The sequence below is a fragment of the Macaca mulatta genome, chromosome 16 (genome assembly GCF_049350105.2).
Source record: "Macaca mulatta isolate MMU2019108-1 chromosome 16, T2T-MMU8v2.0, whole genome shotgun sequence".
NCBI lineage: Eukaryota > Metazoa > Chordata > Mammalia > Primates > Cercopithecidae > Macaca > Macaca mulatta.
This window is the reverse complement of record NC_133421.1, coordinates 69,083,299-69,101,774: the sequence shown is the minus strand read 5'-3', so window position 1 is coordinate 69,101,774 and position 18,476 is coordinate 69,083,299. Positions and strand designations below refer to the sequence as shown.

At 44.6% G+C, this 18,476-nt stretch overlaps 1 protein-coding gene and 3 long non-coding RNA genes across 27 annotated transcripts in view; 1 reads left to right on the top strand and 3 right to left on the bottom strand.

The window, feature by feature from the left end:
* DBF4B (DBF4 zinc finger B) overlaps positions 1 to 18,476 on the bottom strand; it is a 43,549-nt gene that overhangs the window by 23,886 nt on the left and 1,187 nt on the right. For 17 of the 24 annotated variants that reach the window (XM_015119879.3, XM_015119880.3, XM_015119881.3 and 14 more), the window contains one exon: positions 5,520 to 5,674. The exons of 5 other annotated variants lie outside the window; for them this stretch is intronic. In XM_015119879.3, coding sequence (XP_014975365.3) covers positions 5,520 to 5,674 — 155 coding nt within the window. Of the gene's footprint in view, positions 1 to 5,519; positions 5,675 to 7,072; positions 7,320 to 18,476 lie in introns of all 24 variants that reach the window. 2 more of the 24 variants (XM_077972058.1, XM_077972060.1) reach the window with 2 other exon arrangements.
* Positions 599 to 4,210, bottom strand: LOC144335781 (uncharacterized). The gene is made up of 3 exons (XR_013406939.1): positions 3,730 to 4,210; positions 2,948 to 3,179; positions 599 to 878 (listed from the first exon to the last, which is right to left on the bottom strand). It is a non-coding gene; the product is annotated as an uncharacterized LOC144335781 (long non-coding RNA).
* Positions 7,664 to 18,079, bottom strand: LOC144335791 (uncharacterized). The gene is made up of 2 exons (XR_013406951.1): positions 16,746 to 18,079; positions 7,664 to 9,401 (listed from the first exon to the last, which is right to left on the bottom strand). It is a non-coding gene; the product is annotated as an uncharacterized LOC144335791 (long non-coding RNA).
* Positions 7,670 to 16,184, top strand: LOC144335789 (uncharacterized). Its single transcript, XR_013406949.1, has 2 exons — positions 7,670 to 9,298; positions 15,669 to 16,184. It is a non-coding gene; the product is annotated as an uncharacterized LOC144335789 (long non-coding RNA).

The window sequence follows — 18,476 nt, the reverse complement described above, 5'->3', positions numbered from 1 at the left end:
CTCGATTGGACCAATAGAATATGGGGAAATTATGATGTGTGAGTTCTAGAGCCTAGGCTTCAGAGGCCTTGGCTTCCTGCCTCACTTTCTGGGAAGGCTGCCTTGAGACCACCATGTTAAATCAGCTAGTCTGGCACAGAGTGCCAGATGTGTAAGTGAGGCCATCTTGGTCTTTCCAGCCCAGGTGACTCTCCAGCTGAATGCAGCCTCAGGAATGAGCCCTGTTGAAACCACCAGATAAACCACCCAGCCAACCCACAGCATAATGAGAAATAATAAATTGTTGTTTTGGCCAGGTGCGGTGGCTCACGCCTGTAATCCCAGCACTCTGGGAGGCCAAGGCAGGTGGATCACCTGAGGTCAGGAGTTCGAGACCAGCCTGGCCAACATGGTGCAACTTCGTCTTTACTGAAAATACACACACGCACACAAAAACTGGCTGGGCATGGTGCCTGTAAACCAAACTACTCTGGAGGCTAAGGAAGGCTTGAACCTGGGAGTTGGAGGTTGCAGTGAGCCGAGATTGCACTATTGCACTCCAGCCTGGGCAACAAGAGCGAAACTTTGTCTAAAAATAAATAAATAAATAGAAAATATATTGTTGCTTTAAGCCCTATATAGCAAAGGCTAAATGACAGAAAGTACTAAAAGTTCAAAATGTAATTATGGGCCAGTTTGGTTATATAATCCTCATTCTATCCATCCTCACCGAGTTTCTGCAGTCCCGAGTTTCTGGGTTTGACAGCAAAGAGCCTCTCCATTCCAAGCCTATTCATCTAGTTTCCCCAGTTGTTAGTCTCTTTTGGGCCAAGAACTATCATGCTATTTTCTTTTCTTTTTTTTTTTTTTGGAGACAGAGTCTTGCTCTGTTGCCCAGGCTGGAGTGCAACGGCACAATTTTGGCTCACTAGCACCTCTGCCTCCTGGGTTGAAGCGATTGTTATGCCTCAGCCTCCTGAGCGGCTGGGACTACAAGTGCGCACTACCATGCCTTGCTAATTTTTTATATAAGGTTTCATTATGTTGGCCAGGCTGGTCTAGAACTCCTGACCTCAGGTGATCTGCCCACCTCAGCCTCCCAAAGCGCTGGGATTACAGGTGTGAGCCACTGAGCCCAGCCTAAATATATATATATATTTTGTTTGTTTGTTTTTGAGATGGAGTCTTGCTTTGTTGCACAGGCTGGAGTGCAGAGGCATGATCTTGGCTCACTGTAACCTCCACCTCCCGGTTTCAAGCAGTTCTCCTACCTCAGTCTCCCGAGTAGCTGGGATTACAGGTGCATGCCACCACACCTGGCTAATTTTTGTATTTTCAGTAGAGACTGTGTTTCACCATGTTGGCCAGGCTGATCTCGAACTCTTGGCCTCAATCCCAAAGTGCTAGGATTACAAGCGTGAGCCACCGTGCCCAGCCCCTAAAAATATTTTAATGGAATCAAATACAGCAAATGCTTTTTACTCAAAGTTGTTCACCTGTGTTATTTCTAAACACTAAAAATTATTAAGACTCTAAATGTCCACAGGGCAACAGTTAAGTAAATTAATAATCCACTCAAAAGAATATTATATTCCCACTGCAGATGATACATATGAAGGGCAATAATGATGGAAAAGTGCTAATGCTTTAAGGTTATGGGTAAAAAGTTGATAATAAAAACGTACTAATGCCAGCTGGGTGCTGTGGCTCATGCCCATAATCCTAACATTTTGGGAGGCTGAGGTCGGGGGACTGCTTGACGCCAAGAGTAAAAGACCAACCTGGCCAACATAGCGAGAACCTGTCTCTAAAATTTAAAAAGAAAGTACTCATGATCACAGCTAGAAAAAAAAAGCATTGCCCTGCCCTTCCCAGCCCTGCCCTCAGCTCCCTCTTGCAGGCAACTGGGTAAGGCAAAAAAAAAAAAAAAAAAAAAAAAAACCCAAAAAAAAGGCCAGGCGTGGTGGCTCACACCTGTAATCCCAGCACTTTGGGAGGCTGAGGTGGATCACCTGATATCAGAAGTTCCAGACCAGCCCAACCAACATGGAGAAACCGTCTCTACCAAAAATACAAAATTAGCCAGGCGTGGAGGCACATGCCTGTAATCCCAGCCCCTCGGGAGGCTGAGGCAGGAGAATCGCTTGAACCCAGGAGGTGGAGGTTGCAGTGAGCTGAGATCGTGCCATTGCACTCCAGCATGGGCAACAAGAGCGAGACTCTGTCCCAAAATAAATAAAGAAAAAGGGCCAGTAGCAGTGGCTCAGGCCTGTAATCCCAGTACTTTGGGAGGCTGAGGCAGGAGGATTACTTGAACCCAGGAGGTTGTGACCAGTCTGGGGAACATGGCGACACTCCGCATCTACAAAAAAATACAAAAATGAGCAGGGCATTGTGGCAAGCATCTGTAGTCCCAGCTACAGGGAGACTGAGGTGGGAGGATCACCTGAGTCCGGGGAGGTTGAGGCTGTATGAGGCTGTAGTGAGCCATGATGGCGCCACTGCATTCTAGCCTGGGTGACTGAGTGTGGCCCACTATCAAAAAAAAAAAAAAGAAGCACAATAAAACAAAGGTAGGATGGAGGCAGAAGGAAGATGGAAATTTACCCCGGGCTAGGAGTATCAAGGGGAGTTGCCCAAGCATATAGGGAGTGGTTTCCTTTTTGGGGTGATGAAAATGTTCTACAATTGACTATGCGATCATACAACTTACACATTTCTGTGAATATACTAAAAACCACTGAGCTGTGCACTTTAAATGGATGAATTTTATGATATGTGAATTATATCTAAATTAAGCCATTATGAGAGGAAGGGAGGAAAGAAAAATACTTAAAAATGCTAGTTGTCACTTGGAGTACTTCCACGTTCTCTAAAATTTCTAGAACGAACAGATAATATGTTTTGTTTGTTTATTTATTTATTTTAACATTATTTTTGAGACAGGGTCTTGTTTTGTCATCCAGGCTGGAGTGTAGCGGTGCAATCATAGCTCACTGCAGCCTCAAACTCCTGAGTTCAGGTAATCCTTCCACCTTAGCCTCCTGAGTAGCTGGACTATAGGCATGTGCCACTGCCCCCAGCTAACCTTTTTTTTTTTTTTTTTTGAGATGGAATCTTGCTCTTGTTATCCAGGCTGGAGTGCAATGGTGTGATCTCAGCTCACTGTAACCTCTGCCACCTGAGTTAAATTAATTCTCCTGCCTCAGCCTCCTGAGTAGCTGGGATTACAGGCATGTGCCACCACGCCAGGTTAATTTTGTATTTTTAGTAGAGATGGGGTTTCTCCATGTTGGTCAGGCTGGTCTCAAACTCCTGACCTTAGGTGATCTGCCCGCCTGGGCCTCCCAAAGTGCCGGGATTATAGGAGTAAGCCACTGTGCCTGGGAATTATAATTTTATGTTTTGTAGAGATGAGGTCTCACTATGTTGCTCAGGTTGGTCTCAAACTCCTGGACTCAAGCAATCCTCCCACCTCAGCCTCCCAAAGTGTTGAGATCACTGGTGTGAGCCACCACAACCCGCCATTCAGTTTCCTTTTTTTTGACTGGACGTGGTGGCTCACACCTGTAATCCCAGCACTTTGGGAGGCCGAGGCAGGCGGATCACGAGGTCAGGAAATCAAGACCATCCTGGCTAACACGGTAAAACCTCGTCTCTACTAAAAATACAAAAACATTAGCTGGGCATGGTGGCGGGCACCTGTAGTCCCAGTTACTCAGGAGGCTGAGGCAGGAGAATGGCATGAACCTGGGAGACAGAGCTTGCAGTGAGCCGAGATCCCGCCACTGCACTCCAACCTGGGTGAGAGAGCGAGGCACTGTCTCAGAAAAAAAAAAAAGTTTCTTTTTTTCTTGAGACAGGGTCATGCTGTGTCACCTTGGCTGGACTGCCTCCTGGGGCTCAAGCGAGTCTCATACCTCAGCCTACTGAGTAGCTGAGACTACAAGCATGTGCCACTGGACCTGGTTAATTTTTGTATTTTTAGTAGAGACAGGGTTTTGCCATATTGGCCAGGGTGATCTAAACTCCCAGGCTCAAGTGATCCACCTGGTTTGGCCTCCCAAAGTGCTAGGATTACAGGTGTGAGCCACCGCACCCAGCCTTTTTTTGAGACAAGGTCTCACTCTGTTGTCCAGGCTGGAGTGCAGTGGCACAAGATCTCGTCTTCAGCTCACTGTAACCTCCGCCTTTCGGGCTCAAGTGATCCTCCTACCTCAGCCTCCCAACTACAATCATGCACCACGACACCCGCTTAATTTTTTGTATGCTTTGTAGAGACAGATTCTCGTCATGTTGCCAGGCTGATCTTGAACTCCTGGACTCAAGTGATCTGTCCTCCTCAGCCTCCCAAAGTGCTGGGATTACAGTCATGAGCCACTGTGCCCAGCCTAAGTTTCTAATATGGAAAAAGATTTATCTTTATTTTTTAAAGGTTATTTATTATCATTATTATTTTTTGAGACAGAGTCTCGCTCTGTCTCCCAGGCTGGAGTGCAGTAGTACAATCTCGGCTCACTGCAAACTCCGCCTCCCAGGTTCAAATAATCCTCCTGCCTCAGCCTTCTGAGCAGCTGGGACTATAGGCGCCAACCATGATGCCTGGCTAATTTTTCTATTTTTAGTAGAGACAGGGTTTTGTTGTTTAGGCCAGGGTGGTCCCGAACTCCTGACTTCAAGTAATCCACCTGCCTTGGCCTCCCAAAGTGCTCGGATTATAGATGTGAGCCACTGCACCTGGCCAAAAAAATGGTTTATGTTTTTTAATTTTTTTAATTTTTTTTTTATTTTTATTTTTTTTGAGACGGAGTCTCGCTCTGCCGCCCAGGCTGGAGTGCAGTGGCCGGATCTCAGCTCACTGCAAGCTCCGCCTCCCGGGTTCCCGCCATTCTCCTGCCTCAGCCTCCCCAGTAGCTGGGACTACAGGCGCCCGCCACCTCGCCCGGCTAGTTTTTTGTATTTTTTAGTAGAGACGGGGTTTCACCATGTTAGCCAGGATGGTCTTGATCTCCCGACCTCGTGATCCGCCCGTCTCGGCCTCCCAAAGTGCTGGGATTACAGGCTTGAGCCACCGCGCCCGGCCAATGGTTTATGTTTAAAATTGCTTTGGGAAATGTAGTGAGACCTTTGAAAATACCTGGAAACTGCCAGGCGTGGTGGCTCACACCTGTAATCCCAGCACTTTGGGAGGCCGAGGTGGGCAGAACACGAGGTCAGGAGTTCAAGACAACCCTGGCCAACAAGGTGAAACCCCATCTCTACTAAAAAGACAAAATTAGCCAGACATGGTGGTGTGCACCTGTAATTTCAGCTACTGGGGAGGCTGAGGCAGGAGAATTGCTTGAACCTGGGAGGCAGAGGTTGCAGTGAGTTGAGATCGTGTCACTGCACTCCAGCCTGGGTTATAGATCAAGACTCCATCTCAAAAAAAAAAAAAAAAAAAAGAAATAAAATACCTGGAAACTATAGATATAATCCCTATCCAACTCCTGCTCTACAGCACAAATGCACATGGTATCACAGAAGAGCAGGTTACCTACCCCACCCAGTTGCTGAATGGCCCCTGTCAAAAACTGGAGATTCTTGCCAGCAGGCAGATCCAAGTAAAAGGACTTTCCGGAAAAGGGATGCTTCCCAGCACCTGGTGAGTTCTTCTGGCATTTTCCCAGATACCTGGAAACCCCTAGCTGAGCCCCTAGAAAACAATAAAGAGGAGCAAAGTAAGAAGCTTGAAAAGAGAGTCCTGAGGCCAGGTGGCCCTCACTGACAGTTCGGTCTGTGTGCTACAACAGTGCAGACTAGGCCCTGGGCACACACAGACAGCTGCGAAGCCAATGCCCTTACCCTCATGAAGCTCAGATGTGGTGAAACTAGAACCTTCCAAACAAGATAATAAGCAAACAAGGCTTGCTGACTTCTTCACTTCTTCCTTAGAATCTAAATCTAGGGAAGCCATTTAAGTAAAAAGGAATTAGACAGATCCCCAAACCAGACACTGGGGGGCTGTGGTAAGCTAGGGAAAAGAGGACCCAGATTCACAGGGGGTGCCAGGCAGGAGGATGCTTTCTAGCTGTGCTGAGCGAGTCACTGCTTGCCATGTTGCCAGTGCCAAGTAAGCAGCCCAGCCCTAACCAGTCAGCAGGGTAACATCATGCCAGTGTTGCAGCCTAGCTTAGGGCAAATATGCATGTGTATTTGAGACAGATAAGAGGGTAAGGGGACAGTGAACTTGTTGGCTCCTGAATGGGCCTACTTCCTAACCTCTCCATTTGGTAACTTAGGTAATTATAACTCAAAAAGACAGCTCTTGAAAAACAGGACAAAGAGCGTGTGTGTGTGTGTGTTTGTGTTGGAGAGCACAGAATGCTGCTGCAAATGGAGAGTGAAGGAGCCCATATTCCAGGGGCTCTGCAGCATAGTGGGGCCATTTCCTCTTCTTTTTTTTTCTTTTTCCCCTTTGAAATGGAGTTTTGCTCTTGTTGCCCAGGCTGGAGTGCAATGACGTGATCTTGGCTTACCGCAACCTCCTTCTTCCGGGTTCAAGCGATTCACTTGCCTCAGCCTCCCCAGTAGCTGGGGTTACAGGCATGCACCACCACGCCTGGCTAATTTTGTATTTTTAGTAGAGTCAGGGTTTCTCCACGTTGGTCAGGCTGGTTGCAAACTCCCAACCTCAGGTGATCCACCTGCCTCGGCCTCCCGAAGTGCTGGGATTACAGGCGTGAGTCACAGCGCCCAGCCTGGGTTGTTTCCTCTTCTATGCAACCTCCAATCCCTAAACTCAATGGAGGGACACATGAGATAGCGCATAAGCTTTTGATCTTCCTTCCAGGAGCACGTTACCAATCAGAGTGGCTAATGTCCCAAAGGAACATTTGTGTATAAGAAAACATGAGGCAACTGAAGAAAGCAAGTACTACCAAAAAAACTTTCTCTGGTATAGATTGTCTGTCATAATAATGAACCAGATAGGAAAAAGAAAAAACCATTAAAGTATAATAAATATCATCAAAAAGGCTAGGGAGGATACAGGAAACATAAAGCAGGAACGGCAGTTAAAGAAAAGAATTAGGACGGGCACAGTGGTTCATACCTGTAATCCCAGCTGGGAAGCTGAGGTGGGCACATTACTTGAGGCCAGGAGTTCGAGACCAGCCTGGGCAACATGGCAAAACCCTGCCTCTGCCAGAAAAATTAGCTGGGCACGGTGGTGCACGCCTGTAATCCCAGCTACTCGGGTGGCTGAGGCACATTAATTGCATGATCCCAGGAGGCAGACGTTGCAGTGAGCTGAGATCACGCCACTGCACTCCAGTCTGGGTGACAGAGGGAGACTCCATCTCAAAAAAGGAAAAAAAAAAAAAAATTAGTTGGAGATAATGGACATGAAAAACAAAGTATTTTAAAAATCTTGGCCAGGTGCCATGTTTCACACCTGTAATCCCAGCACTTTGGGAGGCCGAGGCGGGTGGATCACTTGAGATAAGGACTTTGAGACCAGCCTGGCCAACATGGTGAAACCCTGTCTCCACTAAAAATACAAAAAATAACCAGGCATGGTGGCTCACGCCTGTAATCCAGCTACTCGGGAGGCTGAGGCAGGAGAATTGCTTGAACCCAGGAGGTGGAGGTTACAGTGAGTTGAGGTCACACTACTGCACTCAAGCCTAGGAGACAGAGTGAGATTCTTCTTCTTCTTCTTCTTTTTTTTTTTTTTTTTTTTAAAAAAAAGCCAGATAATAGCAAGTGTTGGTGAGGATATGAGAAACTGGAACCCTCACATACTTCTGGAAGGAATGTGGAATGGTGCAGTCACATTGGAAAAACCATGTATCAGTTTCTCAAAAGGTTAAAACACAGAGTTACCATATGACCCAGCAATCTTACTCCTAGGTATAGCCTTGAGAAATGAAAATACAGCCACATGAAAACCTGTAAATGAATGCTTATAGCAATATTAATCATATAGCCAAAAAGTGAAGTCTTTCCCATCCTGCAAGATGATGGGTGAAAAAGTTGAGAAGCCAGATATAAACCCAAGGCCAAGAAGGCTGATGCTGGTGGCAAGGTGAAAAGGGGCAACCTCAAGGAGAAAACGCCCAAGAAGGGGAAACCCCATTGCAGCCGCAATCCTGTCCTTGTCAGAGGAACTGCAGATATTCCCGATCTGCTATGTATTCCAGAAAGGCCATGTCCAGGAAGAAGTACTCAGCTGCTAAATCCAAGGTTGAAAAGAAAAAGAAGTTTCTTGCAACTGTTACAAAACCAGTTGGTGTTGACAAGAACAGTGGCACCCAGGTGGTTAAACTTCACAAAATGCCTAGATATTATCCTACTGAAGATGTGCCTCTAAAGCTGCTGAGTAACGGCAAAAAAACCCCCTTCAGTCAGCATGTGAGAAAACTGCGATCCAGCATCACCTCCAGGACCACTCTGGTCATCCTCACTGGGCGCCACAGAGGCGAGAGGGTGGTTTTCCTGAAGCAGCTGGTCTTGGGACTGGACCTCTGGTCCTCGACCAAGTTCCTCTACAAAGAACACACCAGAAATCTGTCATTGCCACCTCAACCAAAATTGGTAGCAGCAATGTGAAAACAGCAAAACATCTTACTGGTGCACAAGATTTATCAGCAAGTTGTGGACTCACACGTTTTACAAAAAATATCAAACCTTTCCTCAGCTCCAGGGCTACCTGTGATCTGTGTTTGCCCTGATGAACGGAACTTATCCTCACAAATTGGTGTTCTGAATTTCTTAAGAACCTAATAACTGATAACATTTTGTTTGTGTCTCTCAAAAAAAAGTGGAAACTCGTATGTCCATCTGACGAATGGATAAACAAAATGTGGTATATCCATATAATGGAATACTACTCAACAATGAAAAGGAATGATGTACTGACACATGGTACCACATGGATAAACCACAAAAGCATCATGCTAAGTGAAAGAAATCAGTCACAAAAGACTACATATTGTATAACTCTATTTATATGAAATGTCCAGAAGAGGCAAATTTATAGAAACAGAAAGTAGATCAGCAGATGACTAGGGCTGGGGAATCAGGAAAAGTTTGGGAGTGGCTGCTAATGGGTATTCTTTCTTGGAGTAAGAAAAGCGTTCTAAATTGATTGTGGTGATGGTTGCCCAATTCTGTGAACATACTAAGTCACTGAACGTACACTTTATATGGGTGAACCGTGTGGTGTGTGAACTATAACTCAATAAAGCTGTTAAGAAAAAAAAAAAAATGGGACAGGCGTGGTGGCTCACGCTTGTAATCCCAACACTTTGGGAGGCCAAGGTGGGTGGATAACAAGGTCAGGATATCAAGACCATCCTGGCCAACATAGTGAAACCCTATCTCTACTAAAAATACAAAAATCAGTTGGGCGTGGTGGCATGTGCCTGTAATTCCAGCTACTTGGGAGGCTGAGGCAGAAGAATTGCTTGAACCAGGGAGTCAGAGGTTTCAGTGAGCCGAGATCATGCCACTGCACTCTAGTCTGGTGACAGAACAAGACTCCATCTCAAAAAAAAAAAAAAAAAAATTATTTTGAGACAGGGTCTCACTCTGTTGCCCAGGCTGGAGTGTAATGGCGTGATCTTGGCTCACTGCAGCCTCCGCCTCCCAGGTTCAAGTGATTCTTCTGCCTGAGCCTCAAGTAGCTGGGATTACAGGCGTGCAGCACCAAAGCCAGCTCTAAAAGAAAAACAGCTTAAATCTCAATATTTGCACAGTCTCAAAGTATCTTCCTGTAAGATAGTTATTTATTACAAAAGGTAAAACAGTAACTTCATGTGGAAAAATCTAGCAGACACCACTTTTAATCAAGGAATCGAAGTTAATGAGATTTATCTTATCTTCATCATGTGCCTCTTGATACTACATACTGGAGAGGGGATAACATCACTTCTGCGCCAAAAATGCTTTAGCTGAATTCAATCATGTGGACATATCAAACAAACCCAAATTTAGAGGTGACTTCAAAAGTACTGAGGTCATCAAAGACAAAGAATGAGGACCTCCTCTCAGGAGGAGACTAAGGAGATATGATAACTAAAAGCAACGTGTAATCTTTCTTTTTTTTTGAGATGGAGTCTTGCTCTGTCACCCAGGCTGGAGTGCAGTGGTGCGATCTCGGCTTACTGCAACCTCTGCCTCCTAGGTTCAAGAGATTCTCCTGCCTCAGCCTTCCAAGTAGCTGGGACTACAGGCATGCGCCACTACACCCAGCTAATTTTTGTATTTTAAGTAGAGACAGCCACGTGGCCCAGGATGGTCTTGATTTCCTGAACTCATGATCTGCCCGCCTGGGCCTCCCAAAGTGCCGGGATTACAGACATGAGCCACTGTGCCTAGCTGCAACATGTAATCTTAAATCAGGAAAAGAACATTGGGGGATAATTGGTAAAATGTGAATGAGATCTATAGATTAGTTAATAACATCAATATTAATTTCCTGATTATTTTTCTTTTCTTTCTTTTTTTGAGACAGGATCTCACTGTCGCTCAGGCTAGAGTACAGTAGTGTGATCATGGCTCATTGTAGCGTTGACCTCCTGGGCTCAAGTGATCCTCCCCGTGAGCCTCCTGAGTAGCTGGGACCACGTGCACCACCATGTCACGCACCACCATACCCAGCGAATTTTTTTGATTTTCTGTAGAGACGAGATCTCATTATGTTGCCCATTCTGGTCTTGAACTCCTGGGCTCAAGTGATCTTCTCACCTCAGCCTCCCAAAGTGCTGGGATTACAAGCATGAGCCAACATGCCTAGCCCCCTGGGGTTTTTTTTTTTTTTTTTTTTTTTTGAGACCAAGTTTTGCTTTGCACCCAGGCTGGAGCACAGTGGCACGATCTTGGCTCAGTGCAACCTCTGCCTCCCGGATTCAAGTGATTCTCCTGCCTCAGCCTTCCAAGTAGCTGGGATTACAGGTGCCCACCACTACATCCAGCTAATTTTTTTTGTATTTTTAGTAGAGACAGGGTTTCACCATGTTGGCCAGGCTGGTCTCGAAATCCTAACCTCAAATGATCCGCCTGCCTCGGCCTCCCAAAGTGCTGGGATTACAGGGGTGAGTCACCACGCCTGGCCTGGATTTTTCTAACTGTACTATTATTACAAAGATGTTAATATTTGGGTAAAGAGTAGGAACCTTTGACTATTCTTGAAACTTTTTTATAACTGTGAAATTATTTTAAAATTAAAATTAAAAATGAAAAGATCTATCCACATCAATAGATGAGCTGAATATAACAGTGTGAGCTGGTAAATTAGGTTGAGTAACTCTTCCAGAAGGTATCACAAAGAGATAAATAAATGGACATCAGAGAATTTAAGAAATGCAGAGGATAGGGATAGAAGTGTCAACACCACCAGAAGAGTTGCAAAGGGGGAGAAACAATGGAGAGAAGAAAACATTTGAAGAAATAATGATCTGGGCTTCTGAATAAATGTGGAAGATGAATACAAGAACTTCTGTTCTCTCTCCAAATACCACTAAAGTGACAGAAAAGGAATAAAAATAGATAAAGATACTGGCAAGAAGACAACAGGCAAGAGATGCCACAAAATGTTGGAAGCTGGAAATTAGACGGGTGAGTGAAAAACAGACAGGAGATGAGAGAAGGCTAAATCCTAAGCCAACAAGAAGCAAGCTGATTAGAGCTGAAAGGCCCAATCAGACGGATCATATAGAGTAGAATGCTAGAATGAAACAGTAGGCTAAAATACCAATTATTTGAAAGCCTTTAAAAGGAATAGTTAGACTCTCAGAACCCTCTCCCACCCCAGCAGAAGACTAGAGCTGTGGTTCTTAACTGGGGGAGATTTTTCCCCTCAGGGCATACTTGGCAACCTCTGGAAATGTTTTTGGTTGTCACAACTGGGAAGTGGGTGTGATCCTGGCATCTAGTGGGTGGAGGCCAGGGATGCCACTTAATATCTTACGAAGCACAGGACAACCTCGGAAAACAGTTACTTGGCTCAAAATGTCAATAGTCTTGAGGCCGGAAAAAATCCCTGGACTAGAGGAACACTGGGTACAGGTGAAAGCAAAGATAAAGCCCTAGTGAAAACACAAGGGATCAAAAGAATGTCTGTATACTTAACAGTAAGACCTACAGATCTCTTGCCCCAGTGAGCTCCCAGAATGCTGACAAGCTTATACTTACCAGAGGTTTGGCGGACTCTTCTCTAGGGAACTGACTAACCCAAGACAAAAACATACAAACTAGTGACAACTGAGGTCCCTGCCCCACAAAATTGCCAGGTCCCAGCTTACAATGAAGTTTATCAAGTTGACAACCCCTTCTCCTCATTCTTAAATATGAATAGGTAAACAAAGATCATCAGACATTTAAAGAAAGTTTCTAACAAGAAATTAGGCTAGGCTGGGCGCAGTGGCCGTTTGTAATCCCAGCACTTTGGGAGGCAGAGGCGGGTGGATCACCTGAGGTCAGGAATTCAAGACCAGCCTGGCCAACAGGGTGAAACCCCATCTCTACCAAAAATACAAACAATTAGCCAGGTGTGGTGGCAGGTGCCTGTGGTCCTAGCTACTCGGGAAGCTGAGGCAAGAGAATTGCTTGAACCTGGGAGGGGGAGGTTGCAGTGAGCTGAGATCACGTCACTGCACTCCAGCCTGGCAGACAGAGCAAGACTCTGCCTCAAAAAAAGAAAGAAAAAAGAAATTAGGAAAAAAAGATAAAGAAAAAAGAAAGAAAGAAAAAAAGAAATTAGGCTAACAGAAAAAACAGAAGAGGAAATAGACACAATGTAGGAAGCAGAAGAAAACTAAAAAGAAACAAAAACAGTACAATCAACAACCAGTGAGTGGAAAGGGAATACATTATATCCATTAAGCACAACAAGACACTGTGAGAAAAGAAACACACAGAAAAGAAAAAGTTCTTGGAAATGTATATTATAGAAATTAAAAATTCAACAAAAATTGGAGATTAAGTTGTGGAAATTTTCTAGAGAACAGAATGAAAGACAAATAGATGGAAAATGGGAGAGAAAAACAAGAAAATCGGCCGGGTGCGGTGGCTCACACCTGTAATCCCAGCACTTTGGGAGGCTGAGGTGGGTGGATCACCTGAGGTCAGGAGTTTGAGACCAGCCTGGCCAACGTGGTGAAACCCCATTTCTACTAAAAATACAAAAATTAGCCGGGTATCGGGTGCCTGTAATCCCAGCTACTTGGGAGGCTGAGACTGGAGAATCACTTGAACCTGGGAGGCAGAGGTTGCAGTGAGCTGAGATTGCACCATTGCATTCCAGCTTAGGCAACAAGAGCAAAACTCTGTCTCAAAAGAAAATCAAAAGAAGAATCTATGAGATCTAATATCCAAACAATTAAAGTTCCAGAAACAGAAAAGAGAAAACAGAAGGGGCAAATATTATAGAAATAATGCTAAAAATTTCCCAGAACTAAAGAAAATGCTGTTCCAGATTGAAAGGTACCTGCTCCATAAATGAAAAAAGTCCCACATAAAGACACACTGTCATGGAATTTCAGAATACTGAAGAGAAAGACAAGATTTGACTTACATTGTAGCCAATACTGGAGACCAGCTAATCTAAAAAGCCTTCCTATAGGAGCCTCTCTGAACCTATTCTGGTTTGGGGGCTGCCCATTAAAAAACTAAATAAATAAGCTAGGCATGGTAGCTCACATCTGTAATCCCAGCACTTTGGGAGATCAGGGTGGGAGGATCACTTGAGCTCAGGACTTCAAGACCAGCCTGGGCAACAAAGTGAAACTCCATTTCTACAAAAAAATCAAAATTTAATAATTTTTGACAATAATAGCAATAAAAATAACGAATATATATCACTTGCTATGCACAATATATTCTCAACAGGTCTATAAAGAAGATAAAATTATTATACCTGTTTTACAGATAAAGAAATCGAGGCACAGAGAAATCCTGTATGCCCAAGATCATACTGTTAGTAAGGGGTAGAACTGGAATGAAGGATACGTCTTATTACTTGTTTATTGAAAGTTAAAAACAAATACAAAAAACCATACAGAGACTGTTACCACATTGGCATATAGATGGATACATGTTGAGACAGTCTTGTCTAAATTTATACAGAATTTCAGGAAAGCCAAATATTGCTGTGGGGCTCCCCAAACTTAATTCTTCATTTTTAAAATTTTTATTTACTTCAATAGCTTTTGGGGTACAGGTAGTTTTTGGTTACATAGATGAGTCATACAGTGAATTACGAGATTTTAGTGCACCTGTCACCCAAGCAACGTACACTATACCAAATATGTAGTCTTTTATCTCTCACCCCTCTCCTAACCTTCCCCCTCATCAAGTCCCCAAAGTCCATTATATCACTTTGCACGTCTTTGCATCCTCATAGCTTAGCTCCCACTTACAAGTGAAAACTAAATGGAATTTGGTTTTCCATTCTGAGTTACTTCACTTACAGTAATGGCCTCCAGCTCCATCCAAGTTGCAGAAAAAGACATTTTTTTTTTTAAATGGCTGAGTAGTATTCCATGATGTAAAAAATATAGAATTTAAAATACAGGGGGTCCAACACAGGAAAGAGGCAAAAAGAATTCCACAGAATAATGAGGGGAGATGGGAGGACGAAATCAGCGCAACAGGCCTAGCACACAGCCAGACCAGACTGGAGTACTAAAACGCTATGTCTCCAAGACAAATTGACAGACCCTCTGATGAGCTTGAAAGTATTGAGAGAAGGCCCATACTCTGGTGAAGAGTTTGGACCTGAATTAGTGATCCATACATAAAAAACAAAGAAAATCTCCTAGTTTATTATATAGCTCAGTGGTGAACAATGTTTTTGTTTGTTTGAGACGGAATCTTTCTCTGTTGCCCAAGCTGGAGTGCAGTGGCATGATCTCGGCTCACTGCACCTCCACCTCCCGGGTTCAAGTGATTCTCTTGCCTCATTCTCCCAAGTAGCTGGGATTACAGGCATGCGTGACATCCTACTGATTTTTGCATTTTTAGTAGAGACGGGGTTTCACCATGTTGGTCAGGCTGGTCTCAAACTCCTGACCTCAGGTGATCCATCTGCCTCGGCCTCCCAAAGTGCTGGGAATACAGGTGTGAGCCACCGTGCCCAGCCGAATAATGTTTACATAAGGAAAATCAGGTTGGCGGGGCACGGTGACTCACGCCTGTAATCTCAGCACTTTGGGAGGCCGAGGTGGGCGGATCACGAGGCCAGGAGATCGAGACCATCCTGGCTAACATGGTGAAACCCCATCTCTACCAAAAACATACAAAAAATTAGCCAGGCCTGGTGGCAGGCGCCTGTAGTCCCAGCGACTCCAGAGGCTGAGGCAGAAGAATGGCATGAACCCAGGAGGCAGAGCTTGCAGTAAGCCCTGGTCGCGCCACTGCACTCCAGCCTGGGTAACAGAGCAAGACTCCATCTCAAAAAAAAAAAAAAAAAAAAAAGTCAATACAAATGACTAAACCAAAATTACTACATATATACTGGGGGGATAAGAGGAAAGGTGGGAAATGTATGTGTGTTTGTGTGTGGTGCAAAGAAGTGGTAGGACAGAACAAATCTTTATTGCCCATAGAAGAAAAGTCAATAGACATAATTCAAAATTGGCTGGGCATGGTGGTTCACGCCTGTAATTCGAGCACTTTGGGAGGCTGAGGTGGGCAGATCACTTGAGCCCAAGAGTTCAAGACCAGCCTGGGCAACATAGGGAGACCCCATCTCTATAAAAAGAAAAGAAGATAGGCCGGGTGTGGTGGCTCACGCCTGTAATCCCAGCACTCTGGGAGGCTGAGGAGGGCAGATTGTGAGGTCAGACGATCGAGACCATCCTGGCTAACATGGTGAAACCCCATCTCTACTAAAAATACAAAAAATTGGGCTGGGTGCAGTGGCTCAGGCTTGTAATCCCAGCACTTTAGGAGGCTGAAGTGGGCAGATCACGAGGCCAGGAGATCAAGACCATCCTGGCTAATACAGTGAAACCATATCTCTACTAAAAAGACAAAAAATTAGCCAGGCATGGTGGCATGTGCCTGTAGTCCCAACTACTCGGGAGGCTGAGGCAGGAGAATCGGTTGAACCCAGGAGTTGGAGGTTGCAGTGAGCCAAGATCAAGCCACTGCACTCCAGCCTGGATGACAGAGTGAGACTCCGTCTCAAAAAAAAAAAAAAAAAAAAAAAAAAGACATAATTCAAATTGGAAAACAATTAAAACAGTATAAGCATATTACAGAAATAAGGTGGAAACTTCTAGAAGAAATAGAAATAGTTAAAAGCTGTAAATTGTTGTTTCTTAGGAAGTGGGAATCAGACAGCCTGAAAGGAGAGTAACTCTCATGTCTCCTGTTTTTTGTGATAAACTTTGGCTTTTTTTCTGAGACAGAGTTTCATTCTTGTTGCCCAGGCTGGAGTTCTATGGCATGGTCTCGACTCACTGCAACCTCCACCTCCCTGGTTCGAGCGATTCTCCTGTTTCAGCCTCCCAAGTAGCTGGGATTACAGGAGGCTGCCACCACCCCAGCTAATTTTTTTTTTTTTTTTGTATTTTTAGTAGAGACAGGGTTTCACCATGTCGGCCAGGCTAGTCTTGAACTCAGTCTTGAACTCCTCATCTCAGGTGATCCACCTACCTTGGCCTCCCAAAGTGCTGGGATTACAGCTGTGAGCCACTGCACGTGGCCTGCCTTTTAAGCTATGTCAAGAATCAAACAGGAAGCCAGGTGTGGAGACATGCACCTGTAGACATAGCTACTTGGGAGGCTGAGGCAGGAGAACTGCTTGCACCCAGGACTTTGAGGCTGCAGTGAGCTATGACTGTGCCACTGCACTCCAACCTGAGTGCCTTGCACTCCAGAGCAAGTTCTTGTCTCCAAAATAAAATAATAACAAAAAAAACTTTTTAAAGAATCAAACTGGAGGCCAGGTGTGGTGGCTCACGCCTATAATCCCAGCACTTTGGGAGGCGGAAGCGGGTGGATCACGAGGTCAGGAGTTCAAGACTAGTTCTGACTAACATGGTGAAACCCTGTCTCTACTGAAAATACAAAAATTAGCTGGGCATGGTGGCACGGTCCTGTAATCTCAGCTACTCAGGAGAGTGAGGCAGGAGAATCGCTTGAATTCGGGAGGTGGAGGTTGCAGTGAGCCGAGATGGCGCTACTGCACTCCAGCCTGAGCGACAAAGCGAGACTCCGCCTCAAAAAAAAAAAAAATCAAACTGGAATAAAAATGAAAATAAAAACTCTCTAAAATACACACATAATCATCTTATAGTAAATTTTAAGAACAAATATAAAAAAGTATAATCTAAACTACTGGGCTGGGCGCAGTGGTTCATGCCTGTAATCCCAACACTTTGGGAAGCCAAAGAGGGTGATCGCTTGGGCCCAGGAGTTGAAGACCAGCCTGGGCAACATGGCAAAACCTCGTCTCTACAAAACAAACAAACAAACAACAACAAAAATTAGTTGGGCATGGTAGTGAGTGCCTCTAGTCCCAGCTACCTGGCAGTCTGAGGTGGGAGGGTCACTTGAGCCTGGGGAGGCTGAAGCTGCAGTGAGCCATGACTGCTCCACTGCACTCCAGCCTGGGTGAGAGAGCAAGACCCTGTCTCAAAATAAATAAAATAAAATAAAATATTTTTTTTCTTTCATCAATATAATCCATAGGCTCACATAATCTAAAACATTTAATGAGAAAAGCAGGTCACTTACAAAGCAACAAGAATAAGAAAGAAATGCTGAAGAAAACAAGAAGAAAACACTGTAATTTTTCAATGTGTTGAAGGAAAAAAAATCTTGACTTAAATTTTACTACAAGGCTCAAATAAATATATTCTTAGTTTATCACACAAAGCCTCCTTTTGAAAACACTCTTGAGGGAAGTTCTCTAGAGAAACAGAAAGAAAAAAAGAAAAGCAACAAGAGATGAGAAGAATTAAGAATAAATAACTCAGTAAATGAAGTGAATTACTGTTTAAAAGGCAACAAACCAATGGCATATCTGTTAACAATCCAGAAGTAACACTAGATGGCATTCTTTTTTCTTTTTTTTGAGACAGTCTCGCTCGGTCACCCAAGTGCAGTGGCGCAATCTCGGCTCGCTGCAAACTCTGCCTCCCAGGTTCAAGCAATTTTCCTGCCTCAGCCTCCTGAGTAGCTGGGACTACAGGCACGCCTCACCACACCCGGCTAATCTTTTGTATTTTCAGTAGAGACAGGGTTTCACCGTGTTAGCCAGGATGGTCTCAATCTCCTGACCTCGTGATCCGCCCGCCTTGGCCTCCCAAAGTGCTGGGATTACAGGAGTGAGCCACCGCGCCCGGCCAACTGGATGGTATTAACTAAAGGGGCAGTATGGAGGGAAGTGCCATGTGCTAAAATACTTACCTAATTAGGTAGCAGTGTTTAACTTACGGATTTTATTGTAAACAACTATGAATGTAATAATTTATAAATTTAATAAGTCACTCTATCCTGACTCC